We start from the raw sequence: 21,700 nt of genomic DNA, 5'->3' as shown, positions 1-21,700 counted from the left end.
AATTAAATGAATTGTAATGATAACTAATAATGTAATAACTAATAGTATGCAATAAAGTGTAAGAAAAACCCAAATTTTATATTTCCAAGATCACTGCTTTTATAATTTATACTCGGGGAAATTCCCTGGAAAATATTTATTTTCATGAAGGGGTTTGCGGGATGTCAACATTCACCAGAGAATGATGGTGTTATATCTTAAAAAAAAGAGCAGTTGCAAAATCTGATTGATCAGTTGAATTTCCTATGCTCTCAGGCAAGATTGGAACAATGAAGCACCCTAAAGTCAAAAATAGAGTGGAATAGAAACACCGAATTTCTACAGTGCAGAGGCCATTCGGCCCATCGAGTCTGCACCGACCCTCTGAAAGAGCTGCCTACCTATGTCCACTCCCCCGCACTATCCCTGTAACCCCACTTAACCTGCATATCTTTGAGCACTAAGGGGCAATTTATCATGGCCAGTCCACCTAACCTGCACTTCTTTGGACTATGGGAGGAAACCCACGCAGACACGGGGAGAAAGTGGACAGCGAAAGAAATAAAAAGATTGATAAAAGTACTTTTAAGCAGCAATGGATATGGAATTCTGTTTGTCAAATAATTTGACGGGAATTCTGTACAAAGAGTGTATTGAGACCAGTTTACCCTTCGAATGTTACATGGATAATAATTTCTTATGGGACAAGTCCATTCAAGAATAAGTGTAAGGAGAGAGGATTAAGGATTGACCTTGCTAGTGTGAAACAAATGATAAATTCTCCAAGATCAAATGGGTTGATGAAAGCCATCAATTACCCGATCTTTGCACCAAAAAAGATTATTGAAGTTCTAGAACAGGGGCATCTAGTAATGTCGTGCTTTATAGAAAATATAGGAAGATACCTTTTTCTTAAATTTTGGTTCTGAAATATCGCTTGAATGCTATTGAAAAGTGAGAAAATGAATCTTTGAATTGTGTTAAGGTTTAGTGTCCTCTGGTCTTTTTCACCTGTTAGCTTAAGTGTATGTAACATGGCCTACACATGACATAACGCCTTCTCATCTAACTAGCAAGGCACTTAGTTGCAAAAGCAATGGTCACTCTGGATGTAATCCACCACTTTCTCAGGGCAACTTTTGGACGAGCAATAAACATTGCAGGACAAATAAATTAAATGATCTTCATACTGCCTGGTAAAGGAATTTTCACAATAGTGAAACATAAACAAAATTCAGCTTGAACAATGCATTAGGGAGTTCTAAAACATCTACAGACCCTATTAAACAAAAAAAACAATAATATATAGATATGCACATTTTATATGGCAAATTTGTGTAACAAGAAAATTGTTGAATTAGTTTGCCAAAAAGCCTAGGAAAAAAGTCAAGATTGCAGCGAAGTGCACATAATGATTGGCAGCATACTAGTCATCAGTCTCTACAGCAGAGAACAAAGAAAGAGAGAGAGTAAAGGAGAGAAGCAAAGGGTAGAAAGCACTTTTGCTGGACCACGCAAGTACAAGAAATAATGGAAAGCTTCATTGTCAGTTGAGGAAGCGAAAGTAGAGAGTAAAAGAGAGAAAAATAAGTACTCAAATATAATGACCATATTTTGTGATGTGATGGCTTTTTATTTTGAAGCAAATTATCAATTTTGAAGCAAATTATCCAATCAATTCAAATTTTAATTGAAGACAGTCTAGGAACTCCACCCTTGCGAGACAATGCGGTTGGTCAATTAAACCACATGTTCAAAATTTAATATCTAATTAAAAATCACATTTTGTAGACTGGAATAATACATCTGCGCTTTCTGAAATATTCATACGAAACATCAATTAAGCTGACATGTTTCATGTAAGCCACTTCTATCCAAACTACTTAAGAGCAACTGCACTAAGTTTGAAGTAGCCACAATAGTTAATTCTGCTGTATGGGCATCAACATTCCAGTTTTCAAATTTATAGTATCCTTACTTCCTCACACGTATCTGTCAGGCCACTTTACAAGAGACAACAGAGTAAATGATTAAACAGGAAATTGAACACACCACACAGAAAGGATTTTAACCGGATAACCAGGCAGTGTAGTTTAGGCAGAAAGTTCCATCGAACAGGGGAATAGAAGAACAGGCCCTCATATAGTGAGTAACCCAGAACTACAGGAGTGACCGCTGGGGAGATTTGCTCAGGAGTCATTGTCAAGGGGGTAGGTGCCATCACATGTTAATCACACAAAACACAATGGTTGTTGGATTTTAAACAGTAAAAATACATGAAAACTGCACCAAATTCCATAATCAATACGAGGAGGACTTTTGATGAAAAGATGTAGGTGAATGTTGGAGGAGTACTTTCCCCCTGGAATGGTATGTTTCTTGGTTACCAGACCTGGCAGAAACAGTGAAAGATTTGGCTGAAGCTGCAGCAAAGACAAAAGCCTCTTCCAGCATGCAGGCAGGGAAGGGTGAGCTTAAAGGCTTCAAACTGACTTGAGGGCCTCTATTAAAACTGAATTCTAGCACCAGAGGGAACAACTGTGAAAAGATCTCGCCAATGCTATTGAAGCAGTGACGAGACTTCCGGTGGCGGCCATGGAGTAGGAGGTCGCGCATTCGGCAGCTCCCATCTGGAACCGACTCTCAGGCCTTTTTCAGGAGTTTCCACGGATTTTTGGGGGCAAATTGGTGAAGCGAACACTGCCAAAAGGATTCCCTCTCTGTTGTATGGATAGCTGGATCAGGAGTGGCCGGGTGGAGCGTTTACGTCCCAGCAGACAGAAGCATGCGGAGTGGGCACCGAGGCATGTCATGATGGCCGGTATAGACCAGGGTCCATGGGCGCAGCGGGCACAGGAGCAACAGGAGTTCCTATGGGGCTGCTTTGCTGATCTTAAAAAGGTCATGCTGGCCCCGATGATGGCATCAATAGACCAAATGATCGCAACTCAGGCAACACAAGGGAAAGCGATTAAGGAGATGGAGGAAAAGGCTATCCGACCATGAGGACGAGTTGGTTGTATTGGCCCTTAAGGTGGAGGCGCAGGATGACCTCCACAAGAAGTGGCAGGAGAGGCTGGAGGACCTAGGAAACAGGTCCAGGAGACGGAACTTGAGAATTGTGGGCCTCGCCGAAGGTGTGGAGGGGTCAGATGTGGGAGCATTTGTGTTCAAGATGCTGGAGACGCTGATAGGGACGGGGGGTATTCCCTCGACCCCTGGAGCTGGACGGGGCGTACAGAGCCGTCCAAGGAAGCCCAAGGCGAATGAACTGCCGAGGGCCATGGTGGTGAGATTTCATCGCTTCTCGGACAAGGAACTTGTCTTGCGGTGGGCAAAAAAAGAACGGAGCAGCAGATGGGAGAACAGCGTGATACGCATCTACCAGGACCTGGGTGAGGAGCTGGCCAAGAGGCATGCTGGATTCAACCGGGTGAAGGCAACCCTCTTCAGCAAGGGGGTGAAATTTGGGATGCTACACCCAGCGAGGCTATGGGTCACGTACAAGGAACGGCATCATTATTTTGAGACGCCGGATGAGGCGTGGTCATTCATCAAACAAGAAAAGCTGGACTCGAATTAAAGGACAGTTAAGCTTTGGTGGAATGCGGCGGTGGGGCTGGGTAACACCATTTCTAATATAAAAGATTGTATACAATGTTGGGTGCGTGTAAGGGCTGTGGTGGTGGCTGGAGGGTGCAGTGTTTTTGGCAAAGTTGAGAAACGGAAGAGTGGGGGGGGGGGGGGGGGGCATGTACTTAGTGCGAATTTTCGGGAAGTTGGAGCCTTGGTTCAACAAGTGTCTCCTCATAGGGCAATGTTAGTGTCTTCTGTTTATTTTTTTGTTTCGTATTACTATTTACTCACTGGGGCTGGAGAGGTAGTTGTATTGGTTTATTCACGTGGGGAGTAGGGTCCGGACAATGAGGCGACAGTCTGCTCGGCGCCAGGGGCGGGAGCTGCCAGGGTCAGCATGGGTCAGCTGACTCTCAGGAGCGTAGTGGGGGGTGAGCAAGTGCCCAGCTGGTGCTTGGCAAAGGGGGTTTTGGGTCATGGGGCTGTGGAGGGGGGGGGGGGGATGATGATGCTTTTCTGACAGAGGAGGTATCAATTTCAGGGTACCAATGGAGGGTCGGGGGGGGGGGGGGGGCGGCTCTCTGTGGGAGTGCTCGAGAAAGCGAATGGCGCGGGCTGGAGGTTGGCCAAGAAAGGGCGATGGCTAGTCGGCGGCGGTGGGGGGGGTTTAGCCACCCCATCCAGGCTGAACACGTGGAATGTGAGGGGTTTGAATGGGCCGGTCAAAAGAGAAATGCGTGTTCTCGCGCATCTAAAGGGATTAAAGTCAGACGTAGCAATGCTTCAGGAGACACATTTAAAGCTTGCAGATCACACGAGATTGAGAAAGAGATGGGTAGACCAGGTGTTCCATTCAGGGCTGGATTCGAAGACCACGGGGGGTAGCAATTCTGATCCGTAAGGGTGTGGCATTCGAGGCTGGGAGAATTGTGGCAGATAAGGGGGGCAGGTATATAATGGTGAGTGGAAAGTGGGAGGGGGTCCGGGTGGTGTTTGTGAACGTCTATGCTCCGAATTGGAATGATGTGGAATTTATGAGACGCATGCTAGGCAAAATCCCAGACTTCAGAGTCACACCACCTGAGCATGGGGGGAGACTTTAACACAGTCATTGACCCAGAGCTGGATCGGTCAAAGTCCAGGACAGGGAAGCGACCAGCAATGGCTAAGGAACTGGAGGGTTTTATGGAGCAGATGGGGTGGGGGTGGATCCCTGGAGGTTTGCGCAGTCGAGATCGAAGGAGTTCTCTTTTTTCTCCCACGTTCATAAGGTTTATTCCCGCATAGATTTCTTTGTCTTCAGCAGGGTGTTAATCCCAAATGTGGAGGGGACAGAATACTCAGCAATCACAGTCTCGGACCGTGCCCCGCACTGGGTGGACCTGCAGCTTAGTGAGGAGAGAGGGCAGCGCCCACTCTGGAGACTGGATGTGGGGCTGCTGGCAGACGAAGAGGTTTGCAGGCAGATTAGCAGGAACATCCAGGATGACCTGGAAACAAACGATACGGGTGAGGTAGCAGCGGCAACAGTCTGGGAGGCTCTGAAGGCAGTTGTCAGAGGGGAACTGATCTCAATATGATCCCATAGGGAAAAGAGAGAAAGATCCAAGAGGGAGAGACTGATGGAGGAGATACTCCGAGTGGGCAAGAGATACGCGGAGGCCCCCGAGGCTGAGGGAGCAGCGGAGTCTGCAGGCGGAGTTTGAACTGCTGACCACAGGGAAAGCGGTGGCACAGCTGAGGAAGGCAAGGGGGGCAGTTTATGAGTATGGGGAGAAAGCGAGTAGAATGCTGGCATACCAACTGCGAAAGAGGGAGGCGGCCAGGGAAGTCGGGGGAGTAAAGAATAAGGAGGGTAACACGGTCTTGGATGCCGGGGGGTGAACAAAGTCTTTAAGGAATTCTATCATAAGCTATACGAGTCGGAGCCCCCGACGGGAGCGGAAGGGATGAGGCAATTTTTGGACCAGTTATGGTATCCAAAGGTAGAAGAGGACCTGGTGGAGGGGTTGGGAGCCCCGATTGAATTGGAGGAGATTGTCAAGGGTATAGAGGGCATGCAATCGGGTAAAGCCCCGGGCCCGGACGGTTACCAGCTACACAAGAACATAAGAACTAGGAGGAGTAGGCCATCTGGCCCCTCGAGCCTGCTCCGCCATTCAATAAGACCATGGCTGATCTTTCATGGACTCAGCCCCACTTTCCGGCCCGAACACCAGAACCTTCTTCAAAAAACTATCTTTACATTAAAAACATTTAATGAAGGAGCCTCAACTGCTTCACTGGGCAAGGAATTCCATAGATTCACAACCCTTTGGGTGAAGAAGTTCCTCCTAAACTCAGTCCTAAATCTACTTCCCCTTATTTTGAGGCTATGCCCCCTAGTTCTGCTTTCACCCGCCAGTGGAAATAACCTGCCCGCATCTATCCTATTTATTCCCTTCATAATTTTATATGTTTCTATAAGATCCCCCTTCATCCTTCTAAATTCCAATGAGTACAGTCCCAGTCTACTCAACCTCTCCTCGTAATCTAACCCCTTCAGCTCTGGGATTAACCTAGTGAATCTCCTTTGCACACCCTCCAGTGCCAGTACGTCCTTTCTCAAGTAAGGAGACCAAAACTGAACACAATACCCCAGGTGTGGCCTCACTAACACCATATACAATTGCAGCATAACCTCCCTAGTCTTAAACTCCATCCCTCTAGCAATGAAGGACAAAATTCCATTTGCCTTCTTAATCACCTGTTGCACCTGTAAATCAACTTTTTGCGACTCATGTACTAGCACACCCAGGTCTCTCTGCACAGCAGCATGTTTTAATGTTTTATCATTTAAATAATAATCCCATTTGCTGTTATTCCTACCAAAATGGATAACCTTACATTTGTCCACATTGTATTCCATCTGCCAGACCCTAGCCCATTCACTTAACCTATCCAAATCCCTCTGCAGACTTCCGGTATCCTCTGCACTTTTTGCTTTACCACTCATCTTAGTGTCGTCTGCAAACTTGGACACATTGCCCTTGCTCCCCAACTCCAAATCATCCATGTAAATTGTGAACCATTGTGGGCCCATCACTGATCCCTGAGGGGCACCACTAGCTACCGATTGCCAACCACAGAAACACCCATTAATACCCACTCTTTGCTTTCTATTAATTAACCAATCCTCTATCCATGCTACTACTTTACCCTTAATGCCATGCATCTTTATCTTATGCAGCAACCTTTTGTAACCTTTTAGAATTCTATAAGAAATTTTTGGAAATATTGAGCCCACTCCTGATGAGGACCTTTCATGAGGCCAGAGAGAAAGGAACCCTCTCCACAACAATGTCACAGGCTTTGATCTCACTCATTCTTAAACGAGGGAAGGACCCGGAACATTGCGGGTCATACAGGCCGATTTCGCTTTTAAACGTGGATGCCAAATTGCTAGCTAAGATTCTGGCCACAAGAATTGAGGATCGTGTCCCAGGGGTGATAGAGGAAGTCCAGACTGGACTCCTTAAAGGCAGACAACTCAATACCAATGTCCGGAGACTTTTGAATATTATTATGATGCCCTCAGAGGGAGGGGAGGCGGAGGTGGTAATAGCGATGGACGCAGAGAAAGCCTTTGACCGGGTGGAGTGGGAGTACCTCTGGGAAGGTTCGGGTTTGGTGAGGGCTTTATTGGCTGGGTGAAATTGCTGTACCAGGTGCCTGTAGCAAGTGTATGTACAAACCGGCTGAGGTCGGGGTACTTCGAGCTTCACCGGGGAACAAGGCAGGGGTGTCCCCTCTCCCCGTTACTATTTACCCTAGCTATAGAACCACTAGCTATGGCTCTGAGAACCTCGAGGAACTGGCGGGGACTGGTTGGGGGGGGGGGGAAAATCGGGTCTCACTATACGGGGATGATTTGCTCCTGCACATTTCGGATCCTGTGGAGGGGATGGGGGAGGTCCTGCGGATCCTGAGGGATATTAGTATTTTTTCAGGGTACAAACTGAACATGGGAAAGAGCGAGTTGTTTGTGATCCAGGCCAAGGGGCAGGAGGAGAGACTGAAAGAGTTGCCGCTCAGGATGCTAGAGAAAAGTTTTCGTTCCCTGAGTATACATGTGGCCAGGAAATGGGATGCCCTGCACAGGCTCAACCTGACCCGGTTGATAGAGCAAATGGAAGGGGAGTGGGTTGGCGCTGCCGAACTTTCGCAACTACTACTGGGCGGCCAATATAGCTATGATTAGGAAGTGGACGATGGGGGGGGGGGGGGGGGGGGGGGGGGGGGGGGGGGGGCAGTTTGAAGGCACTAGAGGTCAAATTTAATCTGCCGCCAGGAAACACCTTTAAATATCAACAAGTACAAGCCTTCCTGAATAAACAGGTAGTAGCCTTTCCGACGCTGAGGATACAGGACAGGGTGGTCTCCCGGCACCTGGATGGGGGAGGGGAGGTTGTCGGATATCTACCAGGAACTACAGGAGGCGGAGGAAACCCCGGTGGAGGAGCTCAAGGGCAAGTGGGAGGAGGAGCTAGGTGAGGAGTTGGAAGCGGGTCTGTGGGCAGAGGTCCTGGGCAGGGTTAATTCCTCCTCATCATGTGCCAGGCTCAGTCTAATTCAATTTAAGGTGGTCCACCAGGCACACATGATGGCAGCGAGAATGAGCAATTTTTTTGGGCATGCCCGGAGCTTAGAGTGTTCTGGCAAGGGTTCGCGAGGGCAATGTCCAAGGTGCTTAACACAAGGGTGGTGCCGAGTCCAGAGATAGCGATCTTTGGAGTGGCAGTAGACCCAGGAGTTCAGGGGGTGAAAGAGGCCGACGTCTTGGCGTTTGCCTCCCTAGTAGCCCAGAGACGGATTTTATTAATGTGGAGGGACTCGAAGCCTTTCATGAAAAATTCTGCAAAACCTAAATAAAAATACTTTTTTTATAAAGTGTTAATTATTTTAAATGAAGTGTGAATAAGTGCATCTAGGCAATTTATCCTTTGAAATTAGGTCTACCAAATAGGAAGAAATATTCAGCCATCTCTTTCCATCTATAATCCTGTATACATATGCATTGCTTTTTTAAAAATAAATTTAGAGTAATTAAGGGGCATTTAGCATGGCCAATCCACCTACCCTGCACATCTTTTTAGGTTATGCGGCCAAGACCCATGCAGACTCGGGGAGAATGTGCAAACTCCACAAGGACAGTGAACTGGGGCTGGGATCGAACCCGGGTCCTCGCCACCGAGAGGAAGCAATGCTAACCCACTGCGCCCCTTGCTGCCCTACACACATGCATTGCTTAACGTTCGTTATTAGTTAGGGTTTCCAGCTATACTACAGTATGGATTTTGCATGAATGGTGGAGAATGCACGAAAAAAGATTCCGTTTACATCGTCTTTAACTTGTATATCAATAGCATTGTTGAAATATCTAATGCTGGACTGGCACAGGGGTTGTCAATATTAGCTTGTGAACTACTACCCTGAATCCTCCTATTTCCCCCTTCTTCCCCTCCGCCCCAATACTCCCCATCAGAAAACTGTATCATTTTTCGTATTCATCTTGGAAAGACAGCCTTTGGCTGCTTTACGTTTAAGTTTTTGCTTGTAACTAGGATTCAGAGACTGGTAAACCTTTCCAAATGATATCTGACAAGTTTTGATGTGCCTTGTACTTCTCTCACTGCAGCTACTATATTTTATGTAGTTAATTTCGCTGGATTCTCTGGGCTCACACAAGCTATGAAGCATTTGCAATTGGACAATAATTTATGAATCAGACAATACCTGCTCGACTCTTACAAAAGATGACGTTTAGTTAAAAGGCTGAATACTTACTTTAATGTGGGAATCGCACTGTGACCCGATTTTCCTGACCGTAATCGGTACCATAAGCAATTTCTATGCACTTTTCCTAATGTCTTTATCCTGCGTTCCTCTGTTTAAGAATAAAGGAGAAAGTTACTTCTCTGTACGTTCAAAAAATAAAGTTATTTCCTTTCAGACCCAATCAAGCTCCATGCCCTGCGACATTTAAACCTGACTCTCAGAGCATCCTGCCCAACATGAATTTTTGTTGGTAATATTTCCAGAAGAAATCTCTGTTCCTCAGATGTTTGGACTTATTTTTTTATAACTTTCTTGAACAGATGGGAGTCAGCATCATATCCATCTGCGCTGTTCATTTTTAGAACCTCGGATTTGAGTGCCCTCTGCAATAGTATTTTTTTTCTCTACAATAATATTTTTTTTTTATTGTCACAAGTTTTTATTGTTGTTTTTTATTGTTATCTGGAGAAGGACGAGGGTCGATTTGATAGAGGTTTATAAGATGATCAGGGGAATAGATAGAGTAGCCAGTCAGAGACTTTTTCCCCGGGTGGAACAAACCATTACAAGGTGACATAAATTTAAGGTGAATGCTGGAAGATATAGGGGGGGATGTCAGAGGTAGGTTCTTTACCCAGAGAATAGTGGGGGCATGGAATACACTACTGCGGAAATAGTTGAGTCGGAAACATTAGGGACCTTCAAGCGGCTATTGAATAGGTACATGGATTACGGTAGAATGAGGGGGTGTAGATTAATTTGTTCTTAATCTAGGACAAAAGTTTGGCACAACATCGTGGGCCGAAGGGCCTGTTCTGTGCAGTATTTTTCTATGTTCTATGTTCTAAGTAGGCTTACATTAACACTGCAATGAAGTTACTGTGAAAAGTCCCTAGTCGCCACATTCTGACGCCTGTTCGGGTACAGAGGGAGAACTCGGAATGTCCAATTCATCTAACAAGGCACGGAGAATGCACAGACTCTGTACTCCACCCCTTGGACCAGAGAAATACAGGGTAAATCAAATCAATGTACATCCACCCAAAACTGAGCATTTATGTTTAAAAGTTAATTTTCACTCAAACCGTTCCAACACAAGATCAAAAATGATTTTGTTGTAAGTCACAGCAAAAAAGCTCAGTAGTACAATATAAAACCAACAAACTTATTGAATCACCTGTTGGTTTTAAACTTTAAAACCTGAGCAAGACAATAGATTAGTACGCATTTATATGCACCATCTGAGCATATCAAACACGCCTCACAATCAACACTGAGAATATCTACTTTTTCTTTCAACTGATAGGTTGAGGGATAAATACTGGTCAGTGGCTTTTCCCAGCATTCAATGGGTTGGATGTCCAATATTAATTTGCTGTAGATCATGGCATACAATATAATCCTATTTTCTCAAAGACATACTTTTGCACGTACTTGACACACAAGCAACCCTTCCAGCTGCAAAATCAGCCTCAATTGTCCACTCCAGAAATGCATGATTTACTTATGTGGGAATTTAAGACATGCCCACAAAACAGACCACGCATGGCATGGCAAGTGACGAACAGAAATGGGCCCTCCAACAAAATGAAGTACAAAGTTTCTTTCAAACTGAAAATCATTACTAATCAACTAACTCGGCTGCAAGGGATTTCACTGTTACAAGATGCCCATGACCAAATGCACCATTAGAACAAGGAGTGGCGGCTGGTCTGATCTTAAGCATGTATCAGAAAATAGTCAGTCACGGCTGGGAGATCTGTTTACTGATGGGAGCTTTCCCTGTTTGGAGGATCTGGAAGGAGTTTGAAATGCCGAGGGGAATGGATTTTGTTATCTGCAGGTGAGGGATTTTGTGCGAAGGCAGGTGCCGACCTTTCTGCTTCTACCGCCACAGGGGATACAGGATACAGGACGAGGTAGTCTCCAGAACAGGAACGGGGGAGGAGAAGGTATTGGAAATCTATAAAGAACTTATGGAGTGGGAGGAAACCCAGATAGGCGTGTTAAAGCGTAAATGGGAAGATGAGTTGGGAAAGGAGTTAGAGGCGGGTCTGTGGGAGGATGCTCTGAGCAGAGTCAACGCATCCTCATCATGTGCCAGGCTCAGCCTGACACAATTCAAGGTGGTTCACCGGGCACACATGACGGTGGACCGGATGAGCAGGGGCTGATTTAGCACAGGGCTAAATAGCTGGCTTTTAAAGCAGACCAAGGCAGGCCAGCAGCGCGGGTTCAATTCCCGTACCAGCCTCCCCGAACAGGCGCCGGAATGTGGCGACTAGGGGCTTTTCACAGTAACTTCATTTGAAGCCTACTTGTGACAATAAGCAACTTTCATTTTTCATTTCATTTAGGATGGAGGACAGTTGGTGTGCAGGAGGGTTCGCAAATCATGTCCACATGTTTTGGGCAGGTCCGAAGCTCAGGGGATTCTGACAGGGATTTGCGGATTGACAGGGATTTGCGGATGTCATGCGCACAGTACTAAAAACAAGGGTGGCGCCGAGTCCAGAGGCGGGGATATTTGAAGTGTCGGAGGATCTGGGAGTTCAGTGGGTGAGAGAGGCCAAAGTTTTGGCCTTTGCCTCCTTGGTAGCCCGGAGACAGATCTTATTAGCGTGGATGGAATCGGAGCCCCCCAAAATCAGAGGTATGGGTTAGCGACCTGGCTGGGTTTCACAGGCTTGAGAAAATTAAGTTCGCCCTGAGAGGATCAATGTTAGGGTTTGTTCGGAGGTGGCAGACGTTTATCGACTTCTTCGGGGAAAACTAAACTGTTACCAGATTCAATTGTGGGAAGGGGGTAAAGAGGGGCAGGGGAAGTTAAGTTATTTTTGTTTGGCTTAGGCGAGAACAGTGAGAGATCGAGGGGGGTGTTACGCACTGAATGTTTACATTTGTATTTGTATCTTTTGTTACAAAACCATAAATGCCTTAATAAAATGTTTGTCAATCACATCACCAAAAATGCAATGTGCATATGCACACTTGAGCGCCAAATCAAACCTAGACTCCCACAAAGTTTTCAGACCAATGGCTAGTTGGTGTCCCTTTATAGAACAAAGCAACCTCGTGCTGGGAATGAAAACCAAGATCCCTCGGAAACTATTAAGAGACTGCATGCCAAAACTATGTTTCCAGAGGCTCATCATCAGACCGCAGCAACAACTCATTGTGTCACATAGGCAATGTAGATGAAGCGCACGTGAATTTTGATCTGCCCAGCCACCAGTCTGGAGTGGAAAGGCTCTCAAACAGTTCTAGTGAAAATGTCAAGAACATGAGAAGACATCATTCATGGTGATACTAGTTTCATGATTCATGGAACAAAATTTAAGCCTATGGTAACTTTCAAGCATAAATGCAGAACATCAAGTTCCCTACAGGTATTTTGCGCATATCCATGACACTGGATGGATGTCTCGGATGGAGTGAAGTTATGAATCAATTGTGTGGAATAGGTGTCTGTGGTCTTCCTAAGGGATGCAGTTTATTTGTGGGACATGCTCAGATCTCATAACTGCCAAGGTACTGCATAGAAATAACAACCACACTGCGGTATACAGGATGTGTAACATCCATAGTTCAACTTCTATAAGTGTGACTCAACAAGCCATTCAATGTTGACAATGAATGGAACAGGTGAGGGGAAAACCTTCACAAAGAGTGGAAATATGCATAATGCCTCCCTGCTTGATGTTTTGTGTGGCTTAATTATCAAATCATGGAAAGCAGAAAATATCATATCGTTCAAAAAATATATTTAATTTAGTAGCTGGGGAGGGTGGGGGGCATGATTTGGTTGTGAAGAGATTATTCTGAAAGTGAAAGTGCCAAATCTGATCCAAAGCGGTATCCACATGATGCCATAGCCAAAGTGACTCAGAATTAACTGGATCGACTTTTTGCACCGGATGCCAATGACAATGAATTTAACAGTTTTAAAATGTTTGGATTGTTGAATTAATTCAAACTGCGTTGCATTAATGAACTGCCGATGCTCGTGTTTTGTTTTGCTTTTCAAAACAGTGGCCACCCACACTGGGGGTTCAAATTGTAAACATGTGTAGAGGCTGATTTTCGCTTTTGAAGGAATTAATGGTGGACTTATCCACTACAATCCATGGCGAGTGTCAGCGAAAAGAGGGCACATCTGACCAGTACAATGCTGCCTCAGAGCAACTGGAGCAACAGCCTGGATTATATACTCAAAACCCAGGAGTGGGGCTTCATTCAACCCTTAACCTAACTTAGACTTAGTGGCATAAATGCAATCAGCATGAGTGCTACCAATGTACCGAGGCTGATAGCAACCAAGCTGAAATACACACGAGCGCACATTCTGGAGTATTTGCAATTCTTTGCTTTTATTTTAATTTGCACACCAGAATCTGTAATGAGATTTTCAGAACCATTGAATAGTGGGAGGTCTGAAGCACACTACCAGCTGGTTCAAACACGATTCCGATTACATAACCTTTCTAGTTGCTAAATGACGACTTATTTCCCTAAGCGAAAGCAAGGAATAATTAAAGCTTCCTCTGTGAATTTGATTTGGCTGTAAACAGACAAGACAACACGCCCTTGATGACCGCTTTTTGAAGATATGTCTGAAGTACTTCCCACTTTTAACGTTAGGCTAATATGAATGGAACAGCTAAATTTTTTAAGATCAGAATTAGGTTATCCCTTATAACTACAACAAGATGGTGAATTCCTTTCTGTCAAACGGGTTCTCGCACATCAGAAATAGCTTTGCACTTTGTTGTCAATATTGCAAATGATCATTGCCCAATAACTGCAGCTCAGCCATTTCTAATCCAGTTCTATTGGTCTCTTTTTAAATTCTTTCACGAGATGTGGTGTAGCCATCTGGGATGGCCACTTACAAAGGAAACATGGATACTTGCAAAGACTCGAGGGAAATATGGCCAATACAGGAATCAGGCACATTCAGAGCCTAAATGTATATTTGCTAACAGAGGATCAGACAGCATCAAAATCCCTAGCCGATTTGCATTCTACTGGCCCATTTCCCAGGACAAAGGACTGGTACTCAGGTATCAGATACAATTCCAGACACATCGGCACCACTCCTTTCACCCAGGAAACCCAAACAGCCAAGGTCAATGACCGTTCAGGACACATGCCCAGCCATCAAAGCACCCGTCCCTTTATTGGCTCAAATCAAAGGCAGTAATCAAAGCCTGCTGACTTATTGGGTCCAAAGCCAAGGACCACCCAAAAGAGCACGAAACCCCAAAGGATAAAGAGAGACACTGCCATGTGTTCAATCTCTTTTGGCCCTGGCACACCGGCACTCTCCGGCCCGACCTAGACCTGAAGCCAACTGCAGCACCACGACCAGAAGCAAGTTCAAGATCAACAATCGCTACCAGATGGTCGAGCCCAGAAGAACCAAAGTTAATTCTCCAGACCCAGCCACCCCAGATCCGAACAAAGGCCTTGTTCCTCTGCCAAAGCCGGGTGCCTGTCGTTAAGTACAGGTTGTTGTGTTAGGTATAATTTAGCTTGTCGTATTTTTATGTTGCATGTGTGAGTTAATCTTGTGTGCAAATAAACTAATATTGAACTTGAACTAACTGACTGGTTGTTGGGTCTTTAATCAATATCCGGTTGAACCTTGATACCTGGTGACTCTGAAAGCAATATCCTCATTAATAACGGTCAGACAAATATCTGACTAAAGTAGATACCCCAGACGTGGCAACATTATTGGTGACTCCGGTGCAAATTGGCAACAGGTTTTGCAAACTCTGACGGAACTCGATCTAGAAGTGATTTTGTCACTCCGAGAGAACCCACAAAACTTTGCATTAGAAATTCAATTGAGGAAAAGTGAAAGAAACCACAAATGTAAGACCTGCATTGATCAAACCTCCAAGATTCGGAAGTGTGTAGTAATTTGCATGCGTACTAACAGGGATACAAGGTAAACCCACTTGATTTTGTTGCGTAAAACTATCGGGACTTTTGTGAACCGGAAAATAGCTTAGGCCATACCTGCTGTTTGCATGGCCGCACTGTTTCCCCCTTCCCAAATTTAGGATACAGAAAAGAGATACTGGTAGAAATGGCAGCAAAGGCAATGGAACGCCTTATGAACCCACAGGAACCCGAGGTTGCAGTGACCAGTAGAGCAGAGCAGTGTCCCATATGGAAGAGGAACTAAGGAAATACTTAAAGGGGAAAGGATGGCCCCTTTGGTCAGTGTTTTGTTCGAATGAAGAGTCAGGGCCTGGTGGTATAGGACAAACTTGGTGGGATAACCTAACCGAGATATACAAGAGGAGTTTCGGGAAAGTTCGTAAGCCGATGGCAATCGTGTCCTGTCTGGCATAATTGCAAGGCACAGAGGAGGTCGTGAGCAGACAGCTTGTCGAGAAAGAGAAGAGTGAGGGAAACGTTAGCAAGTGTGAAAAAGGTTAACGAGCAACTCAGAGAGCAGCTAGCAGCAAAAGGCAAGGAGATGGCTGATGTCAAACTGGCATACTAATCTTGTTTAGTCCACCTAAGCATCTTTCAGACACAATACGATAAGACCTACCAAGATACACAACGCGCAGTCTCTTCTGCAACAGGTAGAACAGTTAAAAAAGTAAATGTTCCGACTTGAAGGCTGCTTTACGAGCACTCAACAGATCCACAACGGAACAAAGGCAGTAGACCACGCCAAATTTTAAGGTTACAGTCACTGCTCTCAGTGCAAAATGGTTTCAGAGACACATTTGGACCAAATTTAGACCAAGAAGATGGCCCCGATTGGCAGGAACTCAATGAAACTGCCTATAGGTATATGGAAGACACCGAAAATCACAATAGAGCCTCCTAGGCCCCGAAAAGGAAAGCACCCGCACCACCGACTGCACAGGCAGCACACAACCCCATGAATCCAGTCACCACGCAGCGCAAGTCACCGATTGACGACAAACCCGATTTTGTGTACACCACCCCATTATCCATCACACAATTGAGATATGCCTGCGCCAAATTTGAACCATTCCAACTCACAGTAGACCCACACCATTTCTTTGAGCGAGTAAGACAACAGACAGATATGTATAGTCTGGACGAACCGGAGGAAGTGAAACTTGGTCCACAGAATGTAGGAGGAGGAAGCCTCCAGGAGATGAAGGCAGCTATTTTAGATGCAATTGGTTATAACAGAGGAGGTCCCGTAGAAGGTCTAAATCGCTGCAGACAAAGGAAGGGAGAGCATCCGACTGCATACACAGGTCGCCTTTGGAGACACTTCAAAGCAGTATTTGGAGATTTAGTCCGTGCACACTTAAATGTCAAAAACACAACCAAATGGACCCATATTTTAGTCTCCCACGCCACAGAAGATCAAAAAGCCTGTGCCAATTATGACCCCTCAGACGCCACATATAACTAAGTGTGGGTTCTGAAGAGACTTTCCAGAGCTTGGGAACAATCCGTACATAAAAAGGCAGAGCAGGAGAAGGTAGAAGCAAACATGAATCCAGTAAGGACACATCAGGACCCCGCATGGGTAAACGAAGGTAGACATGACTGACAGCACCACAGAGCACAGGGATGCTCTAATTGTGGGGAAAAGGGACATTACGCCCGCGAATGCAATGCCCCCCCCAAACCAGCAACGGAATGAGCAAGCGAACGCCCCACATAGGAACAATGTCAGGCCTATACACAGTATTAACGCCTATCCAGACAATTCTGCCATAAGTAGCACAGATTGACGGTGTTCGGACTCCCCAACTTGGGTCTGCGACACACTCTGGGACAAGTCAGGTAGACCAGTAGTCACAGGCACAGTCCGGGGACACCCTGTAGAGTTCCTTTGGGACACAGGAAGGTCCCGCACCACTTTAAACTCCTCCACAATGTTTCAGCAAAAAAAAAAAAACGGGCAGCACGCTAGCATTGTGGATAGCACAATCGCTTCACAGCTCCAGGGTCCCAGGTTCGATTCCAGCTTGGGTCACTGTCTGTGCGGAGTCTGCACATCCTCCCCATGTGTGCGTGGGTTTCCTCCGGGTGCTCCGGTTTCCTCCCACAGTCCAAAGATGTGCAGGTTAGGTGGATTGGCCATGATAAATTGCCCTTAGTGTCCAAAATTGCCCTTAGTGTTAGGTGGGGTTATGGGGTTATGGGGATAGGGTGGAGTTGTTGACCTTGGGTAGGGTGCTCTTTCCAAGAGCCGGTGCAGACTCGATGGGCTGAATGGCCTCCTTCTGCACTGTAAATTCTATGAAATGGCCCACTAGACACTATCACTCTTTTTTTTTTAAATTTAGATTACCCAATTATTTTTTCCAATTAAGGGGCAATTTAGCATGGCCAATCCACCTACCCTGCACATTTTTGGGTTGTGGGGGCGAAACCCACGCAAACACGGGGAGAATGTGCAAACTCCACACGGACAGTGACCCAGAGCCGGGATCGAACCTGGGACCTCAGCGCCGTGAGGCGGTTGTGCTAACCACTAGGCCACCGTGCTGCCCTTACACTATCACTCTTAGCGGATTTACAGGACATATCCTGCAGGGATATATTACGGCCCCCGTAGATATCCAAATCGGAAACATTCATGCCAAGTACCCCGCTGTTTTAGTAGATTTGCCCCGAACAGCAGAACACATTTTAGGGATCGACTTCATGAGTACACACAACCTTCCCTTTGACCCCATGAATAAGTGTGTTTGGAAAATGGCTAGAACAGAGAGAGCCCCCGCCACGCTCACAGTAGGAGACATAAAATCTTCGCAATAGGCGACAATTTGTTTGATCCGCAAGCCATTAGTACAGATAAGATGATTAGAGAGGTCCTAAGAAAACACAAAGCATCCTTCGCCCAGCACAAGCACGATTGTGGAAACATTCCAGGAACAGTCGCCATTACAGGTCCCGGTCCCAAGCTCCAGAAACAATACGGCTTCCCACAGCAAGCAGAGGGAGAAATTTCAAAAGTAATTCAAAGTTTGCTAGACCAAGGCGTAATTCGGCCCGTAGCTTCAACAGAAAATACCCCAATTTGGCCCGCAAGGAAACCAGACGGTTCATGGAGACAGACCATTGATTACAGAGAACTCAATAATGTAACTCCATTCGCAGCCCCCACCGTTGCCATGAGTCCCGAGACAATGCTGAAGCAGGGACTACAGTCAAGGTATTTTACATTACTGGATATTAGCAATGGCTTCTGGTCCATTCCATTAGGAAAGAATTGCCAATATAAATTCGCCTTCACGTTCCAAGGACAGCAATATAGTTGGACATGCCTTCCGCAAGGTTTCCACAACTCCCCCTCCATTTTCCACCGACAATTGGCAAATGGATTATCCAAATTTTCCCAACCTGAATGCCTCATTCAGTATGTGGACGACGTGCTCCTACAAACTGATACCAAGGAAGAGCACATTTCGCTTCTTTCCAAACTATTAGGTCTCCTACACTCAATTGGAAATAAAGTCAACCCGATAAAGTCAAATCCTAAAAGAAAAAGGTATGTTATTTAGGCACAGTCATCACGCACGGAAAAAGAGAGATAGAGCAAAAACTGATTGATTTGATTGTTAAATTGCCCTTGCCCCATAATGTCACTGCACTCGTCATTTTTAGGACTGATTGGTTACTGTAGGAACCATATAGACAGTTTCGCCACCAAGGGAGCCCCACTTTCCTAGCTCCTAAAAAAGAACACCCCTTGGGAATGGCTTCCACAGCATATGGATGCCATTGATACATTAAAACACGCCCTAGTACAGCCCCCGCTTTGCAGGTACCAGACCCACACTCCCCATACGCCATAGAAGTAGCAACCCCCGACCGAAACCTATCGGCCGTACTACTCCAAGAAAGGCACGATCTTTTAGGATCCGATGCCTATCCGTCACGAGTTTTGGACCCAGGAGCAAGGATTTTCAGCCTGCGAAAGGCACTTGCTCGCAGTTTTTTGGGTTGTTCAGTACTTTGCATACATCACAGGCCTCAACCCCGTAACAATTTTTACCGAGCACACCCTAACGCAACTACTGTCAGATGGTAGGTTAAAGGATGGTTCAGTTATCCAGATTAGAGCAGCACGCTGGACCCTAATCTTACAAGGAAGGGACATCACAGTAAAAAGGACAAAGACACACACATTTTTAGCCGATAATTTGCAGTATGAAGAAACCCCACGAGTGTGAAATCATCGCAGCCAGGCCCTTTATTCCTAAATCGCTACCCACAAAAGCAGGCATCAGACCGCAGAGAACCCAGCCACGGATAAATCTTTAAAAATTTATGTAGATGGTTCCTCCACCGTTGATAATGGAAAAAGGATTGCAAGATGTGGTTTATACGTGGAAGACGCGCAGGGGAGCACATTAGAGGAGATATCGTTGAAATTAACAGGACATTTAGGATCGCAGGCAGCCGAGTTAGCAGCCGTCGCATACATTGTGCAGCACCCAGATTCTTTCCCAAACCCCGCAGATATATATTCGGACAGTTTATAGGTCTGTAACAGTTTGACGGAATTCCTGCCCCTGTGGGAATCTAGAGGATTCATATCCGCCGACGGTAAACCCCTACCCTCAGCGCCATTACTGAAGAACATTCTTGAAACAGCTAAAAACCGCAAATATGGCATAATAAAAGTCAGAAGCCATCATCGTTCCTCCCCACCCGGTAACGTAAAAGCAGACGCCCTAGCAAAGGTAGGATCACGACACGGTCACTTTTGGTAACTCCCCGAGAATGCCACAGTACACGCAGTCCAGGTCTCACAGACGAATATCCAAGATTTAGCACAGGCCCAAAAGGCAGACGGCACTCTCCAGCAAATTTTAAACGTTAACTTCCCAGCCCCCTACGACAAATTCAAGGACACACTGACGTCACAGAACAGAATTGTATTAAAGAATGGAATTTATGTGGTCCCCACCCAGAACAGGAACCAGATTATTTGTCAACTTCATGACGGACACAGAATCAAGGGATAGAAACCACCATTGGCCATTTAAGACCTTTGTGCTGGTGGCCCGATTTAGAACATAGAACAGTACAGCACAGAACAGGCCCTTCGGCCCTCAATGTTGTGCCGAGCCATGATCACCCTACTCAAACCCACGTATCCACCCTACACCCGTAACCCAACAACCCCCCCCTTAACCTTACTTTTATTAGGACACCACGGGCAATTTAGCATAGCCAATCCACCTAACCCGCACATCTTTGGACTGTGGGAGGAAACCGGAGCACCCGGAGGAAACCCACGCACACAGGGGGAGGACGTGCAGACTCCACACAGACAGTGACCCAGCCGGGAATCGAACCTGGGACCCTGGAGCTGTGAAGCATTTGTGCTAACCACCATGCTACCCTGCTGCCCTGATTTAAAAGCAGACGTCACATATTATATTGAAAATTGTTTAATTTGCGCTCAAAATAATCCAGACAGATACTCCAGGATAGGTCAGTTAAGACAAACCCGCCCTGTTAATGGCCCATGGACGAATTTACAGCCAGATTATATTGGTCCCCTCCCCCCTGCAGAAATGGTTTTAAATATGTGTTAGTAGTGATCGACACCTTCACAAAATGGGTGGAAGCATTTCCCTCCGGGACAAACACGGCTAAGGCAACAGCCAAGATTTTAACACAGCAAATATTTACACGCTGGGGACTCCCCCGCAGCATTGAATCGGACCAAGGTTTGCATTTTACAGGAAGAGTGATGCAGAACGTTTTGACGATTTTTGGGATAAAACAAAAATTCCATATTGCCTATCTCCCACAATCCAGCGGCATTATGGAACGCATGAACAGAACCCTAAAAACGACTATCAGGAAAATGGTGCAACAGCACAACATTACATGGGACACAGTTCTCTCATTTGCACTTATGTTTAATAGGAACACGGTATCAAGTTCCACAGGTTTTACCCCCACACCCTTATGACCTGACGACCCATGAAAGGAACTGAATATTTATTAGGGCTTGATTTGGCCAGCCCCACAGTCACCGCCCTCACCCACAAAAAAGTAGTCCAACAGATAATGGAAAATGTTACGGCATCCCAGCTCACTGCAGCTGTCCGACTAGGCGCTAGGAAAAAGCAGAGTACGGCCTGCTTTGATAAAACAGTACACCCAGAAGAGTATACAGTCGGCCAGCAGGTCATGGTTTCCCTATATAACGCCAGTTCATTCCTCTCCCCTAGATTTGCAGGACCCTACTCGATTTCAGATAAAGTGAGCCCCTCGGTATATAAAATAACGTATCCTAATGTAAAGTCAGGATGGTTTCATATCAACCAACTTAACGTTTATGGAA

The 21,700-nt window shown here is 45.8% G+C and overlaps 1 protein-coding gene across 2 annotated transcripts in view; it reads right to left on the bottom strand.

Annotated features, from left to right (window-relative positions):
• The window catches only part of sec63 (SEC63 homolog, protein translocation regulator), a 138,099-nt gene that overhangs the window by 93,109 nt on the left and 23,290 nt on the right, over nt 1–21,700 (bottom strand). For both annotated transcript variants that reach the window (XM_038799221.1, XM_038799223.1), the window contains exon 2: nt 9,382–9,481. In XM_038799221.1, the coding sequence (XP_038655149.1) occupies nt 9,382–9,481 (100 nt within the window). The remainder of the gene's footprint in view (nt 1–9,381; nt 9,482–21,700) is intronic.

Source organism: Scyliorhinus canicula, chromosome 6 (assembly GCF_902713615.1).
Source record: "Scyliorhinus canicula chromosome 6, sScyCan1.1, whole genome shotgun sequence".
Lineage (NCBI taxonomy): Eukaryota > Metazoa > Chordata > Chondrichthyes > Carcharhiniformes > Scyliorhinidae > Scyliorhinus > Scyliorhinus canicula.
Note: the sequence above shows the minus strand (reverse complement) of the source record. Positions and strands in the feature narration are given on the sequence as shown.